This window comes from Varanus komodoensis, unplaced genomic scaffold, assembly GCF_004798865.1.
Source record: "Varanus komodoensis strain SLA01 unplaced genomic scaffold, ASM479886v1 scaffold101, whole genome shotgun sequence".
NCBI lineage: Eukaryota > Metazoa > Chordata > Lepidosauria > Squamata > Varanidae > Varanus > Varanus komodoensis.
The window spans coordinates 432,097-449,614 of NW_025335275.1; the positions used below are offsets into that span (position 1 = coordinate 432,097).

The 17,518-nt window shown below is 43.7% G+C and overlaps 1 protein-coding gene across 6 annotated transcripts in view; it reads left to right on the forward strand.

The window, feature by feature from the left end:
- Positions 1–17,518, forward strand: part of LOC123017754 (dynamin-2) — a 103,284-nt gene that overhangs the window by 27,835 nt on the left and 57,931 nt on the right. For all 6 annotated transcript variants that reach the window (XR_006413662.1, XM_044419298.1, XM_044419299.1 and 3 more), the window contains exons 3-7: positions 6,457–6,606; positions 7,179–7,382; positions 8,448–8,546; positions 9,606–9,766; positions 10,490–10,632. Coding sequence is in view for 5 of the 6 variants with exons in the window: in XM_044419298.1 (XP_044275233.1) it covers positions 6,457–6,606; positions 7,179–7,382; positions 8,448–8,546; positions 9,606–9,766; positions 10,490–10,632 (757 nt within the window). In the remaining variant the exon portion in view is untranslated. The remainder of the gene's footprint in view (positions 1–6,456; positions 6,607–7,178; positions 7,383–8,447; positions 8,547–9,605; positions 9,767–10,489; positions 10,633–17,518) is intronic.

The window sequence follows — 17,518 nt, forward strand, 5'->3', positions numbered from 1 at the left end:
CCCCCCGAACAGCCCCCCCAAACGGCGGCAAACCGCCCTTTGGCCGACGCCCTTTGGCCGCCGGCCCCGGCCGCTGCTGGTGCTTTGTAGCCGCGGGCCGCCCGACACCCCACCCCGTCCGGGCACGCCTGCCACGTGTGCAGGGGCGTGGCAGGGCAGTCAGGTAGCGGCGGAGTCGGCGGCGCGGCGCGGTCTTCGCGCGGTCTTCGCATTAATCATTATAAAAGACACATGCTTGCACTTTACCAGCAATCTCAGATATAACAAAGATATATTTGATTGCTGGTCACCAAACATTACAGTTCAGGGTGCTTCTGCTTAGCTTGGTAATGGCCAAGAGTTTTTACAAAGTGCATGGCAGTTCTTTTTCTTGGTCTCTGTGCATCACACACATGAGCTCCGTGCCTGTGTGGAGACTGTTGGGAAGATTTAATAGCTGAGCGTGTTTTGGCAGGAACCTCTCACCCCACCCGGTGTCCATATAAAATGGCTCCTGCCATTTCCCTCAGTTATTCTTTGTCTCTGTGCATCACACGCATGGGCTCTTTGCGCATGCATGGAGCAGTTCTTTGGGAAGATTTGAGAGCTGATTAATTAGTATTTGGTGGGAGCCCGGCCCCCTATGCAGCTAGTGTGAGGGCGGGGCTCCAGCTGAGACCTCAGTTCTTCTTCGACCACCATCGTGAGTGCATTGGGAAGTTCTTTTCCAGTTTACCTTGCGACCTATATGTAAAAGCTCCTGCTGGTCAGGGTTTTTTCTCTCTATCTTCTCTCTCTATTGCTTGAAGCACAAAAAAGAAAAGAGAAGAAGAAAGAAAAATCATTCATATTCTACAGCAGTTACCATTGAGGGTTTCCATTGCACCTTCCTGGCCAGGCAATGGCGCTGAAGGCTGCTTTCCGCGACTGCACTGCGTGTGGTAGCAAGCTCCCACCAACTGACAGCCACTCCCTTTGTTTGCTTTGCCTGGGAGAGTCTCACATCCTCGAGTCTTGTTATCACTGCGAAGCTTTTACGAAGCAGGCAAGGAAATACCGGGCTGACCGTTTAAAAGTAGAACTTTGGAGCCACGCCTTGCACACCGAAGACCTTCAGCCGTCCACTTCTGCGGCTTCAGCTCAAAATCCAGATGACTTGCCACCTTCCCCACTGGTGAAAATGTCCAAGGTGCCAAAACAAAAGAAGGACCCAAAGGTCTCTCCAAATATATCTTGGTCTTGATGGCTCCTTTCTGTCTGTCTGCACATTGCAGCAACTCCAGCTGTTTCCAGCCTTCTCCCAAAAGCTGCTTTTGCACATGTCCTCATCCTTCCCTTCCCTCCTCTGCTCTCTCTTACACTCTCCCCTTCTGCCCACCCCCTCCTGTTCTTCCTGTGCCTTCCTTTATTCTCCCTTCCCCAGCACGGCTATCCCTGCCCCAGCTGCCAATCCTGCACAGCTGTGTGTGTGTGTGCCTGTGCATCCCTGCAAATGGAGTCCCATGCAGATTCTTCCTAGGCAGATTCCTGGCCATGCCTCATTGTCTCTGGCCACTCTCCAGTGGCTGCCATGGGAAGATGAGTGAGCCCCTCCACATCCTGACAGCATGCTAAGGTGGTTCCAGAATTGGTTCCTTTGGGATTTTATCAGAACAGTAGACACACTCTGAATGTACCTTTAACTGCCTCTAGAAGGAGCTTGTTCCCTGCACTGGTGGGCCCAGACCCCTAGTATTCAGCAAAGTTTTCTGTTTTTTCTTTCACCTCTCTTCTTGATTCTCAGGACTGACCCATCTCTCTGAAGTTGGGGGGCACATTGTAGGACACTGGCAAGACACCTGGAAAGAAGCCTCTTAACACATCAGCATTCTGGAGCTTTTTGCTTTGAATGCCTTTGAAGCTACTCTCTTAGGTCACAGCATACCCTCAGACAATATCACTGCAGTCCACTGTCTGCGCAGACAAGGAGGAATACATTAATTGCACCTGCTCAGACTGCCTGTTCAGATTCTGGAATGATCAGTTCCTTGCAAAACCATTCTGTCTGCAACCCAAATCATGGGGACCAACAACACCCTGGCAGATATTCCCAACAGGATGTCTTTCCTGCAAGTGGAAACTGTACCATACCATTCTGCAATCCATTTTTCAGAGGGACATTGACCCTGGACATATATTTGTCTACTGTGAGTCACAAAAGGTGTGTCCGCTTTTCTGTAGCACACTAGGTCAGGGTGGCAATCTCTGGGGCATGACTTCCTTCTACTCTGTCTCTTCTATGCATTCCCACCGATTTCTCATCATGAAAGCAATGGCAAAAATTCAAGCTTACAGTGCCAATTATATCCTCTTGACCTCTAGGTGGCCATGTCAGGCACAGTTTGCTCCCCTTCTTCTCAGGTGCAGTGGAAGTACTACCAGTCACTGTTGATCCTGTTGCTCCTCTTGCAACACAATGGACTCATCACCCTGACCTCAAGTCTTTCAGGATAGCGGCTTGGAGGCTTCAGCTGTACTCCCTAGTTTGACTCTCTTGCTCTCTTCCAATCCAAGAAGTTTTGGAAGCAGCTTGGAGGAAATGGAAAGTGTTTTCTGTCTTTGCTGCCATGGTTGCCTCTTATGCAACAACAGTATCCATATTCCATAAAAATCTTACATTCATGCATAAACTATATATTACACTTTCCTTATTCTCTCTTTCAGAGAAGCCTAAGTATTCTTCCATTTTGAGTATACCTGGCTTCTGTTTCAGCCTTCTGTGTTCCAGTTTCAGTTTTTTTTCTGTTTTTCACACCCTCTTGTTCAATAGATTCACAGCAGTGGGCTTTGGACAAACTCTTTCAGAATCCATCCCTCTAGAATCTGTGGACTCCCTCTTAGGCCCGGCCCAGCCCTGCAAAATGGGCTGAGCCAAGAGGAACTCTATGAACATTCATGGAGCCCTGGTTGCATGACTGGCAGCCTTCACTGGCCTTTTTTGAGTTCTGATTCAAAGAAGGAAAAGGAGAGGGGAAGAGAGCAAAGTATTCTATTTAACTCTGTGTGTGTGTGTGTGTGTGTGTGTGTGTGTGTACACATGTGCGTAACATGCCTGCCTGCAAGAGAATCCAGACTTAAAAAGAAGGTAACAATTCATAGAGTTCATTGGGGTTCACTAAATAATTGTGTGTAGGGTTTCATACTTAATCTGTTTTCTTTGTGCTTTGTCTCTCTCTTTTTTGGCTGTTTTTTTTTTAATTTGATGCTTGCACAGTTTTCTTTCCTTTTTTAACTGTTTGTAGTTGTTTGAGCTGGCAACTATTGTTCTTTTAGTGTTTTGCTTGCAAAAAATATTGTTGACAATTGCATTACTGGTAAAACTGTAACAATCTAGTTTTGGTTGGGGTTTACGTTTTGAAAAACCTGCTAGTAGTTTCTGTTGCAATGGAGGTAAAAGTAGGTTAGCAATGATCTCTCTCTGTGTGTGTCACTATGGTGAGGATGGGGTAAGTAGATTTCAACTTGTAATAAATTGGCCCCACTCCATTTTGTACTTTTGAGCTTACAGTCATTTGCTGGAAGAACAAGAGAATATGGTTCCAAAGAAATGCTTTTGGCTGTGTTGATGATGCATAAGATAGTAAAAGGGAAGGTTCTGAATGCTCTCTCAAATTCCTCACCATCTTTCCTGACTAACTTTTTCCTTCCTTCTGAGTAGGCATGTATGAGCTAGATTTTTTTATTCTTTCTTACTGTTAACATTTGAGTAGAGATATTCTGCATCTAGGACATGCTTTACAGAGGACATAGAAAGGTGTGGATCTTGGATCCAAAAGGGCTAAAGATTGCTTCTGTGTGTCTCCAAAGATACTGCTATTACTACTACTGCCATTATTATTATGTGTGGCTTGGTGGGAAGCAAAGATGTGCCAAGAACAGGCCAGGTCCATTTGGATTACTCCCCCCATCCCAGGCCACCCCAGGCCACCCCAGGCCAACTAACTTTAACTGCCTTGTGGAAAAGAAGAGAGGGAGCTAGGAGCAGGGAAAAATGACATCTGGGCCCTGCAGCTGGAAGTTAGGGAAAGCAGGGCCTTGGTAAAAGCCCTGCTGATGTTCTAAATAACTTTGTTTCCTTCCTTCTCACTTCTTTTTCCTTCTGTGCAACACCATTTTTAGATTTGTCTTTTCTGTCTGTCTGTCCTGATTGAAAGCTTTACTGGAAACCTTTTCTGGCTGTGAAGCTGGGTTAAAAATAGTTTATTCCAACCCCTTCTTTTTATACTTATGATCTTACAGCGATTATTTGTACAGAGGAGGTTGTTGCAGGAAGAGGAATATGGGGGTCCAAATGCATACTTATGTGAATTCCCTCCAGCCTGCTTTGCATTCATGATGTTAAGATATACTTTGTGGTATAGGCTACACTGCCTCTGATGACCCCTTGGTTCTGCCTTTGATGACCCTGTCCTCTGCCCCAGCAGAGCCACTGATATTATGTTTCTTCCTTTGTTATGCTTATAGCTCCAGGAGGCTTCTGCTACTTCAGACTCTTTGACATGTTAGCACTTTCATCAAACAGGATGCAGAGGAAGTTGCATTTTACTGGAGGTCACAATTATACTTGCCAGCGGTGACTAGAAACTTTAATTCTGACAACTAACAAAGGGTCCCTGTTAGACTCTACCATAGTAACAAGCATGATTCCATGTGGCCAGCATCAAAGAAGGATGGTAGCTTCGTCCCTGAGAGGCTGTGGGGCTGGACCAGCATGGATTACCACTTCACCACTAGCTGTAATGACTTTTGAAGAAATCCTGAATTATATGCAGGATGAGTTTGTATAGCTAACAACTCTAGAAGTTGAATTCCAATATGAAGGTTTAGAGGAAATACTGAAGCAACATTTTACATTGTTAAAAATCCATGGAGGGAAGGTAGAACATGCATTCGAAAATCAGTGTTACGGCATAGAGTTAGTATAAATACTTTATATACTGTTCCTCCGTTTGCTGAGCAAGGTACAAAAGGCATACACTTTGTGTAGCAGGAAGCAAGAAAGGCGAATTTTACTAGCCATAAGAAATGTTGGGTGACTGCCAAAACCCAGACAAAATGTTGTTTTTAAATCCTCTTCTCAAGTTCTGTGTAACCACAGTGACTATGTTTTATATGTTGAAAAGGAGCAGTAACCAAGATAGGCACAGTTCTTAGCATGGTAGGCTTCAGAATAAGTGCTATTCTATACTGCCACCTGTTCTTTAGAGGTATGCTTCTGTTGATCTCTTACTGTCCATCCAGCATCGAGGTTTTTAAAAGATCAGCACTGAGACTTCTGTCCTCCTCCTTCATGGTCTCAGTGAATTGCACACATGTTTTAGAAAACTTCTGTAGCTGAAGAATTTAGGCAAGAAGCCCTTCCACACATGTGTAAGCATTTGGGGTGTGGGCAGCAGGTGATTAGACAGATATACCAGCATCCAAGCAACAGTGGTCAAGGTGATACAAGTCCAGAGTCCAATAGCTAATCAGATAGGAAGTCTCCATCATAATCCCAAACAGGCCAGGGTCAGAACTAAGAGTGAGCTGTGGAACTAGCCAGCTCTTAAATACCTCTTGACCCAGGGTTTCCAGGTGTTGCTCATCAAGGCTGTGGCAGCTGTAGCAGAGTCTGGGAGCAATCTTGCAACTACCAGAGTCATTATTCTGGTGTTAGGCCAGCAGATGGAGCCCTTAAGCTGCCCAGATCTTGACGAGTCTTTAGTGGGTTTCCACCTGTTCCTTCAGTTCTTCTGCACGGCTAGTTGTGAGAAGAAAAAAGTTAGGCTGAGCTGAAATTGAGAGTTATATTTTGTGAGAACTTCTGATACTTCCAAAAAGCATATACCTTCTTTCCTAGATTTTTCAGAAGCTTGAAGGGGATGGCAGTCCTCACATGAAGCACAATGCTGCTCCAGGGAGCATTGTTCTTAGAATAATAGAATCACAGAATAGCAGAGTTGGAAGGGGCCATGAAAGCCATTGGGTCCAACCCCCTGCTGTTGCAGGACACCAGTTTACATCATCCCACTCAGATGGCTGTCCAGCTTCTTTTTGAATGTCTTTAGTGTTCTGGCTCTCGAATGGTTTTGTTACATTATTACATATCCAAATCTGGCTGCATTGATTTGTGAAACTGTTGTATTTGATATCTAACTTGGAGTCACCCATGTGACTATTGTTCAGAGGAACAACCTTTCATGGCACCACAGCAGTGACCCAGCACGGTGAGCAGTCAGACTTGAAGTTGAACATTTTCATAATCTGGAGATATTCCTTTCTGCTTCGTTCTTCTTCCTGCATAATTTTCACCTCAAAAAATTAAAATTAATGAGCTTGCCACATGTCCCTAAAATTATGTAAGGATAGACAGAGAATTGTGTACAGCTAAATGAGGTCACAATTTTTTTTTCAGAGTTGTGCATCTCACTTTGACAGAATATTTCTCCTCTCTTTCAGAGTATGCAGAATTTTTGCACTGCAAGTCCAAGAAGTTTACAGATTTTGATGAAGTACGGCAAGAGATTGAAGCAGAAACAGACAGGGTCACAGGAACAAACAAAGGCATCTCTCCAGTTCCCATCAACCTCAGGGTGTATTCGCCACATGGTAGGTATGGTTTTATGCCTCCTTAAAGATGGACAATATTTGGGCTGTATATTTTAGGGCTATAGGATTACTGAAACTTCATGAAGTTGGGAATACCATTAAAAAGGAACATTACAACTTACAGCAAGAATTGGTATAGCTAAATCGGTATACTCTGGGAAGTTGTCAGTTGCTTTACGATGATGTGGCAACCTCTTATAATTGTTCAGAAACAGTGTGGTTATGCCTGTGGCTTTGTGAATTCATAATTAGAAAGTGAGAGCATTTAGATTAATTTGAAGATGGATTATAATTTGAAATGCTTATCTTTAAGGCTTCAGTAATTCTGTATTAAAAAAACACCAGTTATTAAAGTAGATAGGTTTGATCTCTTTAAGGGCTGGGAGTTTTTATTTGTTTGTTCATTTGATTTATAAAACCACATTCAGTAGTCCCAGCCAGATTTCTCTGGGCAGTGTCTTCCCTTCTTTCTTCTGTGGAAGAGCTATGCAAAACTCCCTCAAGTCCAGAGTCGATGACAGTCTTGACCTTTTAACAGAGAGATTCTTTTTCTTTGCTCATTTTCTTTGCAGTGTTGAATCTGACTTTGATTGACCTTCCGGGTATAACTAAGGTGCCAGTGGGTGACCAACCACAGGACATTGAGTATCAGATCAGAGATATGATTTTGCAGTTCATTAGCAGAGAGAGCAGCTTGATCCTTGCTGTAACTCCAGCAAACATGGATTTGGCCAATTCAGATGCTCTCAAAATGGCTAAAGAAGTTGATCCACAAGGTAAAGTAATACTTCATTTTTTTCTTTTCACCTCCTCTGTTGATAATGCATATAGTTCATGACAGGTTTGGGTGGGACTCCACAATATCACTCTGAGTTGTTCACCTGACAGTAGGAAGCTCTCACTCCTCCCGTGTAACATGGGTCAGTGTTAAGAATTCAACAGTCCTCCTTCAGAAGCCTCAGTTTGCTAAAATCCTAACCTTTAAAGGAATTATTCTAGTGGGTTTTGGGAACAGAAATATGTTACGGAAGAACTCATAAAGTTAATTCTAACAAAATGAAATAATGCATATGGTACTAAGTGTGGCACCAACTTCTTATTCAAAAAAGCTCTAGAAAATAGGTAAAAAAACCCACCTGTCTAACAATCTTGAGAAGCTTTGGTCCCTTGGAGGTGATTGGCCAAGAATTCCACTGGGATCCTTTATGCTGAACATCTTTGTAGTCACTTGTGTCCTTGGGAGATTGCAGACTGTACTCCACATGTTGCATGCATCCCAGGACCCCAAAATTCAGTGTGCCTCTTGTGACCCTCCCCACTTTCCTTGACAAAGCATATAGTCTGGGTTTTGGTGAAATTAGGATTAAATATATATTAAGGATTCAGAAAAAAGACAGAATGGGAAATGACTTGGTCTGATTCTGAGTACACAACAATAAAGAGATTAAAGAGACAAATCAGTTTCTCAAAGCAATAAAGTGTGTAAAGCAGAAAACCAGTGGCAAACAACAAGCAAAAGGGGAAAATACTATTCAGATAGCACAAACCTGTGCTTAGCTACATACTTGGTTCCTTGAAGACCTGCTATGTATGTTCTCTTGGTGCCTGTGTTCAGCCTCTCCACCGCCCTTTGCTTGGGGAAATATACAAACTAATTTAATTAAGCATATTTTCATTTAGTATACTGCACTATCACTGAACTATGTACCATGTGGTGGTGGTGCTGTTTTGTTGAAGAGAAATTATCTTGGGAATAACAGTACAAAATAGTTCCTGAGAACTTCTATAATTGGTTATTCGTGTATCTGTGCCAGCTTCTGATCAGCAGTTCTGTTTCTTAGGCCTACGGACAATTGGGGTGATAACCAAGCTGGACCTGATGGATGAAGGCACTGATGCTAGAGATATCCTGGAGAACAAACTGTTGCCTCTGCGGCGAGGTAGAAAGCTATTAAAACTTATAGCTGAAAGATATTCCATTGAACAAAGTTATCCTTGTGGCACCGGTTTAATTCATAGTCCTGAACAAAATGTGTACTTTCTAAGCAAGCTTGAATGCAGTAGATGGTTTAATTACTTTTTTCCCCAACTATGATGCTCTGGTGTCCCAGCCATGGATGTGAGGTTTTTGTTTGTTTGTTTGTTTTTTTGAATTCCCAGAAAAGCAAAGCCAGGTCTAGGGAAGCTAAGCACCTAGGTATACATTCTTTGTTGCTGATGCCATGAAGTCTTGCATTCTTCTTTATGGTGTCTGTGTATCATACACATGGGCATCTGTGCCTGTGTAAAGCCTAGTCTGGGAAAAAATCTTCAATAACTCAGAGTGCCAGAGAAGGCGGGAGCTCCTCCCCTTCCGGTTTCTGTGTATATGGGGGGGGGGGGGGAGATCCCACCCAGTCCCTTAGTTCCTTTTCAACCATCATTGCATAGGCTGAGAATCCTCCATTCTCGCTCTGCTTTTTTCACTAAGCACACTATTGCTTTTTTCTCTCACTATCTCGTATCTGAGTGCCTTTTTCTCTTTACTAATCCCACTTTTCACTCTGTCCAGACACACACACGTGCGTGTGCACACATATGCACATAGGACTGAGGTTCTCTTTTTATATATATATAAATATATATATTTATATATATTCCTATATATATATTCCTACCCAACTTTCCTGTCTCCTTTCCCCCCCTTTTTCTCTAGGGTGAGAGGCCAGGACCAATGGGAAGAATCTGGGTTGAGTGAAGGAATCCCAGCACTTGCCTATTGAGCTTCCCACCTGTGTGCATGTATTTTCAAGAAGGGTAGTGTCTTCCTGATTTTTAAAGTGTGCATTATCAGGCTTCTCTGACAGAAGCAAGTGTTCCCTACTCTGCTGTAACATCACAATTACTTGCCATCTTGCATTTGTTGCACTGTCATGATCTTACTTTCTTTTCAGAATTAGCACTGGGTTTTGGTGCATACTGTAAGACAGGAACTAACATTTGGCACTGTCCATTCATAGGTTACATTGGAGTCGTGAACCGAAGCCAGAAGGATATTGATGGTAAGAAAGACATCCGAGCAGCACTGGCAGCTGAGCGCAAGTTTTTCCTTTCCCATCCTGCTTACAGACACATGGCAGACCGCATGGGAACCCCACACTTGCAGAAGGTCCTCAATCAGGTAAGCTGTTCCAGCAGCAGTTTAACTTTTTTGCTTGGCTCCTTTTAAATAGCTTATTTTCAGATGAAAAATCACTGCATGATGACTTCCTGCTACTGCACTGGAGAGGAAGATGACACTCATCTCTCAATCCAAATATTTTTCTATCTCCATTTTCACAAAAAAAACTTATAGTGTGCCAAGAGTTTAAAGCTGATCCAGATGTTCTGGGGAGAAATTTACTGAATCTCAGTACCAGGCATATTACTAGCCTTAAGTAAGTGAGCTGAAGTATTCATCTTTGATATGTGGGGCTATGTGTTGCATAAGGCAGTGCCTGCTTTGAAATGGGTTAAGGGGCTGTGCTGGAAACAGAAACGTAATCTTCTGTCTTTGTCATCCTCAGCAGCAAGGAGCACAAAGGGGAAAGGATTTTGATGCTAGAAAGAGGGTAAGGTGAGCTCTGGAGGACTGGAGTCTCACTGGGGAGAGAAAGGGTTAAATGGGTTCTCGGTGCTGTAAACACCTCGAACAGTACCTTGAGGCCTATCCCAGTCTTTTAGAAGAAAGTGAGGGATCCATCACACCACAACTCTCTCCTGTTTGTTAGCAAAAGAGACTGACAAAACCTGGAGAGTGATAATCCTAAAAGGGAGAATGGCAGTAATAGAGCCTTGGCAGTAAACAATGCTGCTTGCAGTGCTGATGTAAAACAATTGTAACTTTGTCTTCTCCTCCCCTCAGCAATTAACAAACCATATCCGAGAGTCTCTGCCATCCCTGCGTAGCAAACTCCAGAGCCAGCTGCTGTCTCTGGAAAAAGAGGTGGAAGAATACAAGAACTTCCGCCCTGATGACCCTACACGAAAAACAAAAGCCTTGCTGCAGTAAGTCAAATCTACATTGAGGTCTTCCTTTTGTCAGGATATTGTCTTTTCTTCTTGTAGTCCTTTTTTTTTTTGGTGGGGGAGGGGTCACACCCATGTCTCCTAAGAGGCATGAAAATGTGACTCTTTGGTTTGTTGTGGAAAGACTCCAGAAGTTGTTTCTTGAATTGTTTATTACATTTTTGAAATTAATTTTACTATATTATTTTAACAAAACAATCAAGAAAAAAAGATATATAACTACATCCGTTTGAATATGTTGAGTGCTATGCACCCATAGGAAAGTACAGCTATCTAAGAATTGTAAATAAAGTTCAACAAAGGCAGATATCCATATATGTATCCATTTGCAAATGGCATCTATATTACCAGGTATTCAGATGTGGTATTGAAACCATGAATAAGTCAATCCATTGCATTATAAGAGGTGAATGCTTATCTTTCCAGTGCTTTTATTTCATACTTTTAGCTGTCAAAAGAGTGTGTTATGTTGTTTACAAAGTCGTGCCCGACCCATCACAACCCCATGGACAACATTCCTCCAGGCTCTCCTCCACCATTCCCCAGAGTCCACCTAAACTCACACTAGCTGCTTCAGTAACTCCATCTATCCACCACATCCTCTGCCATCCCGTTCTTCTTTCGCCATCTATTGTTCCCAGCATTAGGGTCTTCTCCAGTGAGTCCTTCCTTCTCATTAGGTGGCCAAAGTAGATGAGTTTCATCTTCAGTATCTGGCTTTCCAAAGAGCAGTCAGGGTTGACCTCCTCTAAGACTGACTGGTTTGATCTCCTTGCGGTCTAAGGGACTTGCAGGAGTCTTCTCCAGCATCACAATTCAGAGGAACTCAGTTCTTTGATGCTCAGCCTTCCTTATGGTCCAGCTTTCACAGCCATACATTGCAAATGGGAAAACCATAGCCTTGACTATATGCACTTTTGTCAGTGGGGTGATGTCTCTGCTTTTAGTATGCTGTCTAGATTTACCATAGCTCTCCTCCCAAGGAGCAAATGTCTTTTAATTTCTTGGCTGTGGTCCCCATCTGCAGTGATCTTGGAGTCCAGGAAAATAAAAGCTGTCACTACCTCCATTTCTTCCCCATCTATTTGCCAGGAAGTGATAGGACCGGATGCCATGATCTTAGTTTTCTTAATGTTGAGTTTCAAGCAAGCTTTTGCTCTTTCCTATTTCACCCGCATCAAGAGACTCTTTAATTCCTCTTCACTTTCTGCCATGAGAGTGGTATCACCTGCATATCTGAGGCTGTTGATCTTTCTCCAGGCAATCTTAATTCCAACTTGTGATTCGTCTAGCCCCACCTTTCACATGATGTGCTCTGCATATAGGTTAAATAGGCAGGGTGACAGTATACAGCCTTGCCGTACTCCTTTCCCAGTTTTGAATCAATCAATAGTTTCATGTCCAATTCTCACTGTTGCTTCTTGACCCGCATTTAGGTTTCTCAAGAGGCAAATAAGATGGTCTGATACTCCCATCTCTTTAAGAACTTGCTACAATTGTTGTGATCCACACAATCAGAGGCTTTAGCATACTCAATGAAGCAGAAGTAGATGTTTTTCTGGAACTCCCTAGCTTTCTCCATGATCAAGCTTATGTTGACAATTTGATCTCTACTTCCTCTGCCTCTTTGAAACCCTGCCTGTACTTCTGGTAGTTCTCGGTCTACATACTGCTGGAGCCTAGCTTGTAGGATTTTGAGCATAACTTTGCTAGCCTGTGAAATGAGTGCAATGGTGCGGTAGTTTGAACATTCTTTGGCATCGCCCTTCTTTGTGATTGGAATGTAAACTGACCTTTTCCAATTCTGTGGCCACTGCTGAGTTTTCCAAATTTGCTGGCATGTTGAGTGTAGCACTTTAACTGCATCATCTTTTAGGATTTTGAGTAGCTCAGCTGAAATACTGTCTCCTCCACTAGCTTTGTTGTTGGTAAGACTTCCTAAGACCCACTTGATTAACATTCCAGGATGTCTGGCTCAAGGTCAGAGATCACCCCATCGTGGTTATCAGGAACATTAAGGTCTTTCTTGTATAGTTCTTCTGTGTAATCTTGCCACATCTTCTTAATCTTCTCTGCTTCTGTTAGGTCCCTCCCATTGTTGTCCTTTATCATGCCCATCTTTGCATGAAACATTCCCTTCATATCTCCAATTTTCTTGAAGAGATCTCTAGTCTTCCGTATTCTATTGTTTTCTTTTATTTCTTTACACAGTTCATTTAAGAAGGCCTTCTTATCTCTTCTAGGTGGTCTCTGGAATTCTGCGTTCAATTGTTTGTATCTTTCTCTTTCTCCCTTGCCTTTCGCTTCCCTTCTTTCCTCAGCTATTTGTAAAGCTTCCTCAGACAGCCATTTTGCTTTCTTGCATTTCTTTTTCTTTGGGATGGCTTTAGTTGCTACCTCTTGTACAATGTTGTGAACCTCCGTCGATAGTTTTTCAGGCACTCTGTCTATCAGATCTAATTCCTTAAATCTATTTGTCATCTCTACTGTATATTCATCCGGAATATGATTTAGGTCATACCTGAGTGGCTTAGTTGCTTTTCCCTACTTTCTTCAATTTAAGCCTACATTTTTTTTTTTTTTTTTGCAACAAGAAGCTCATCATCTGAGCCACAGTCAGCTCCTGGTCTTGTTTTTACTGAGTGTATAGAGCTTCTCCATCTTTGGCTGCAGAGCACATAGTCAATCTGATTTCTGTGTTGACCGTCTGGTGAAGTCAATGTGTAGAGTCATCTCTTGGGTTCTTGGAAGAGTGAGGTATTCTTCCCCACAGTAGTATACCTGATGGTCATCTGAATTAAATTCACTTATTCCTGTCCATTTTAGTTCATTCATTCCCAAGATGTCGATGTTCAGTCGTATCATCTCACGTTTGATCACGTCCAGCTTACCTTGATTCATAGATCTTACATTCCAGGTTCGTATGCTGTATTGTTCTTTACAGCATCAGACTTTCCTTTCACCACCAGATACATTCACAACTGAGTGTCCTTTCGGCTTTGACCCAGTCGCTTCATTCTTTCAGGCGCAACTAGCACTAACCCTCTGCCTTCCCCAGTAGCACATTGGACACCTTCTGACCTGAGGGGCTCTTCTTCCAGCATCATATCTCTTTGCCTGTTGATACTGTCCATGGCATTTTCATGACAAGGGTACTGGAGTGGGTTGCAATTTCCTTCTCCAGTGGATCAGCTTTTGTCAGAGCTCTCTGCTATGACCTGTCCATCTTGGGTGCCCCTGCATGGCATAGCTCATAGCTTCATTGAGCTACCAAGTCCCTTCCCCACATCAAGGCAGTGATCCATGAAGGGGCAAAGGGTGTGTTGCAAATCTATTTGTAACAACAGTGTATTGACTTCCAGGAAGCAGGTAAATAATTCAGGAGTGTATGTATATCAGTAATATTGAAAAGTGTTTGAAGACATAGAAACATAGAAACTGAGTGATTCAGAAGGATCCTCCTGGGCCATATAGTCTGACCCTCTGGCTCTGGACACATATGTTTTATCCATCTTATAACCTCACAAAGAAGCAGCTATTTGGCATTGACTCAGGCCCCAGAACCAATGGTCTGGGCTTCCATCCCGGATGGAGAGATCTGAGAGTCCCCCATGCACTCTCTGGCACCATCTGACCATTCAGTACAGTCCATTCAAGGGCACCAGGAGCCTATACATCCACCCACTCCAACCTTGTACAGACACTTGTCACCAGAGACCTCAGCAGAATCGATTCAAAGACCACCTCCTCCCTTTGAACCTGAGCTTCCTTGGTATGGAAGGAGCCAATACTGGATACCTCCTCCATACAGAGGCTATGGACATGGATATCTGTGGGAATACCTCCCACCCTACGGATACCCTTACCCACCCCCACCTCCGCAGACTTCAACAACCCACAGACTTACCATCCACAAATCGAGGAGAAATGACTGCCACAGTTCATCTGATGGAGGAGGGATCTCTGGATCAATCATTCTCAATGAGCGCCGCTTACCTCTCTGATTTAGAAGAAACAGAGCAGGCATCCACATCATTTGACCTTATGGTTTTGAGTCAAGACCTGGGATCACCTGGAGAGAGTATGGAATGCTTCTCCAAACTGCTGGTCCATGTGTTGACCTCTTTAGGGATTGACATCCAACAGCACATGGATGCAGAGCAGGACAACATCTGTGATGTCATCAGGATGGAGGATGTGATTCTGGTGACTCTACCTCTGATCTCCACCTTACACCAGACCATGATGGAACCACGGAAGGTACCAAATCATCCACATCTGACCTCCTGGCCCCTTGAGTCGATGTATAAGGTCAGGGAACAGGACATTCCATTCTTGCTGCAGCATCCCCATCCGAACTCGGTTGTCATTGAATTCACACAGGGTTGACAAACTAGAGAGCACAGTGTATTGGCCAATTGCGATGGGTGATTGATATGATGTCTCGCTGAATCTACTCAGCCATGGGACTCAGACTTAGAATCTCCCACTACAAGGCCGCTATGGCCTGTTATCAATACTTCCTATGGCAGAAGATGGAGTTGCTTGCTGCATTCCTCCCTGACCAACAAAGGGACCTGGCCAGACTCTTAATTGGTGAGGCAATGCAGCTTTTCAAGCAACAGTTGGCAACAGCAAGACATCATGTGGACTGTGACTCCAGGGCGCTTGTTGGTGCAGTGGCTTTCAGACAGCATACATTGCTAGGAGCTGGTAACCTCCCACAGGAGACAAAGCAATGAGTGGAAAAGATGCCATTTGATGGGACCGGACTTTTCCACGCTAAAATGGATGAAAAACTTGATACCATCCACAAGGCATCCACATCTGACAGCTCACAGAATGGGATGGGGACCCTCCCAACACCACAATAGTAAGTGGCCTTGGAACAGGCAATCGCAATATCACTCCTTCCAACCTATGCAACAGGGGTGCCCCATGGGGTGTCAGTCCTTCTAGCACAGACCAAACCGTCCTTGCTATACTGATGTGCCTTGGTACCAACAGCCCAGGAAGTGTGTCAATACAGACAAACGCCAGTGCTGACAGACAGTGCAAACCATTCCTCTGCTAAACTCACCTCTCTCATTTGGGGATCAACTTCAACATCATCTCCCCATATGGGAGTCCATCACTTCTGATTGGTATGTTCCATCCATAATAGAGCAGAGATATAAAATTGAGTTTGAAACTGTGCCTCCTCTCAGAGAGGTTTGGCGAACTTGGGCTTCACCAGGAAATAAGCAAACTACTTCATAAGGGAGCGGTTCGAAAGGTTGGCTGCTTGGAAAGACAGCATGGTTTCTACTCAAGGTACTTCATGTTACTGAAAATAAGCCCTAGCATGATTTTTCAGGATGCATGTAATATAAGCCCTACCCCAAAAAATAAACTCCAGTTAAGATCATCAGCCAGATGGACAGGGAAGCACAGTACGTCCATTGCAACATACGGTAGAGGTATTGAATTATAAAATAATAATGTTAATATATAATTAAATAAAAATAAATAATATAATTGACATTAATGCTTAAAATAAATGATACTATACATTATAGTTAAGTATTTGTAAATACCGAAGCGGACGCTTTCAGGATGAGAGGTAAAAGTCTATGCAAACAGATGAAAGTGAGACTTATTGCTGAATGACCAATCAGAATACAGACACAATGCATGAATAATGTCAATACATTATGCCTTGTAACAGACATACTTAATACATGGATGCAAAATGCAAGAGGGGTGCAAAAAGAAAGAGCTATTTCATTGAGTACAAGAAAGGAATCATGGAGAACTCTTGGGGCAAGAATCTTACAGCTTTTGTAAGAAAAAATAAGACATCACCTGAAAATAAGCCCTAATGTGTCTTTTGGAGCAAAAATTAATATAAGACCTGGTCTTATTTTTGGGGAAACATGGTAATGCTAGAAGCATGGGCAATAAGCAGGACGAGCTTGTTTCCCATGGGAATAGGAGGGTATGGCTTGGTGGAGATCACAGAACTATGATTGCATGAAAGACAGAATTGGAATGTAAAATTAGCGGGGTATCATCTGTTTAGAAAGGACAGGAAGGGAAAGGGGAGGGGGTGTGACGTTACATCTCATGGAAGGGATAGGATGCAATTGGATAGAATGTGGTGCAGATGGGGATCTGGTAGAGGCAGTCTGAGTGAAACTAAAGGCTTCTGACAGGGGAAGGGACTTCACAGTGCCCGCTGAGTCAACTTGAGACCTGGATGATGCCCTGCCAGACCAGATTCAAAGGGTATCTTGTGGGAGGGACACAATGATTTTGGGAAATTTCAGTCTTCCAGATAATGGTTGGGAGACTCACTTGGTGGTGATGGCCAGGTCATGTCACTTCCTAGATGCTGTAGAGGGAGGATTTTTCACACAGAGGGTCTGGGAGGCAATGATGGGGGGAAATATCCTTGAACTGCTTTTGACCTACAGGGGGGCCCTGACAGATAAGGTGCAGATTAGGGGAACTCTGGATGCGAGTGATCACTCCATCCTTTGCTTTGAGATCAGAGGAATGGGGATGTGCAGCAGGTCGAGCACTAGAAGCTGGGACTTCAAGAGGGCCAACTTTGGCCAACTGAAGGTCAGACTAGGGAAAGTCTCTTAGGAGAGAATATTGAAAGGCAAGGGAGTTTGCGGGGGGGGGGGCGGTGGATGGTGCTAATAAGGGAGGTCTTGGAGGCACAAGCCTGGACAATACTGCTAGTTAGCAAGGCAGGGAGAGGAAGGAGAGCACTGCCATGCAGGCAAAGAGAGATGGTAAGAGGAATCAGGCGTAAGAGGAACCTTTGTAGGAAATGGGCACTGGGGTGAGTAGACAAAAGGGAGGAGGTGGCTCGTTG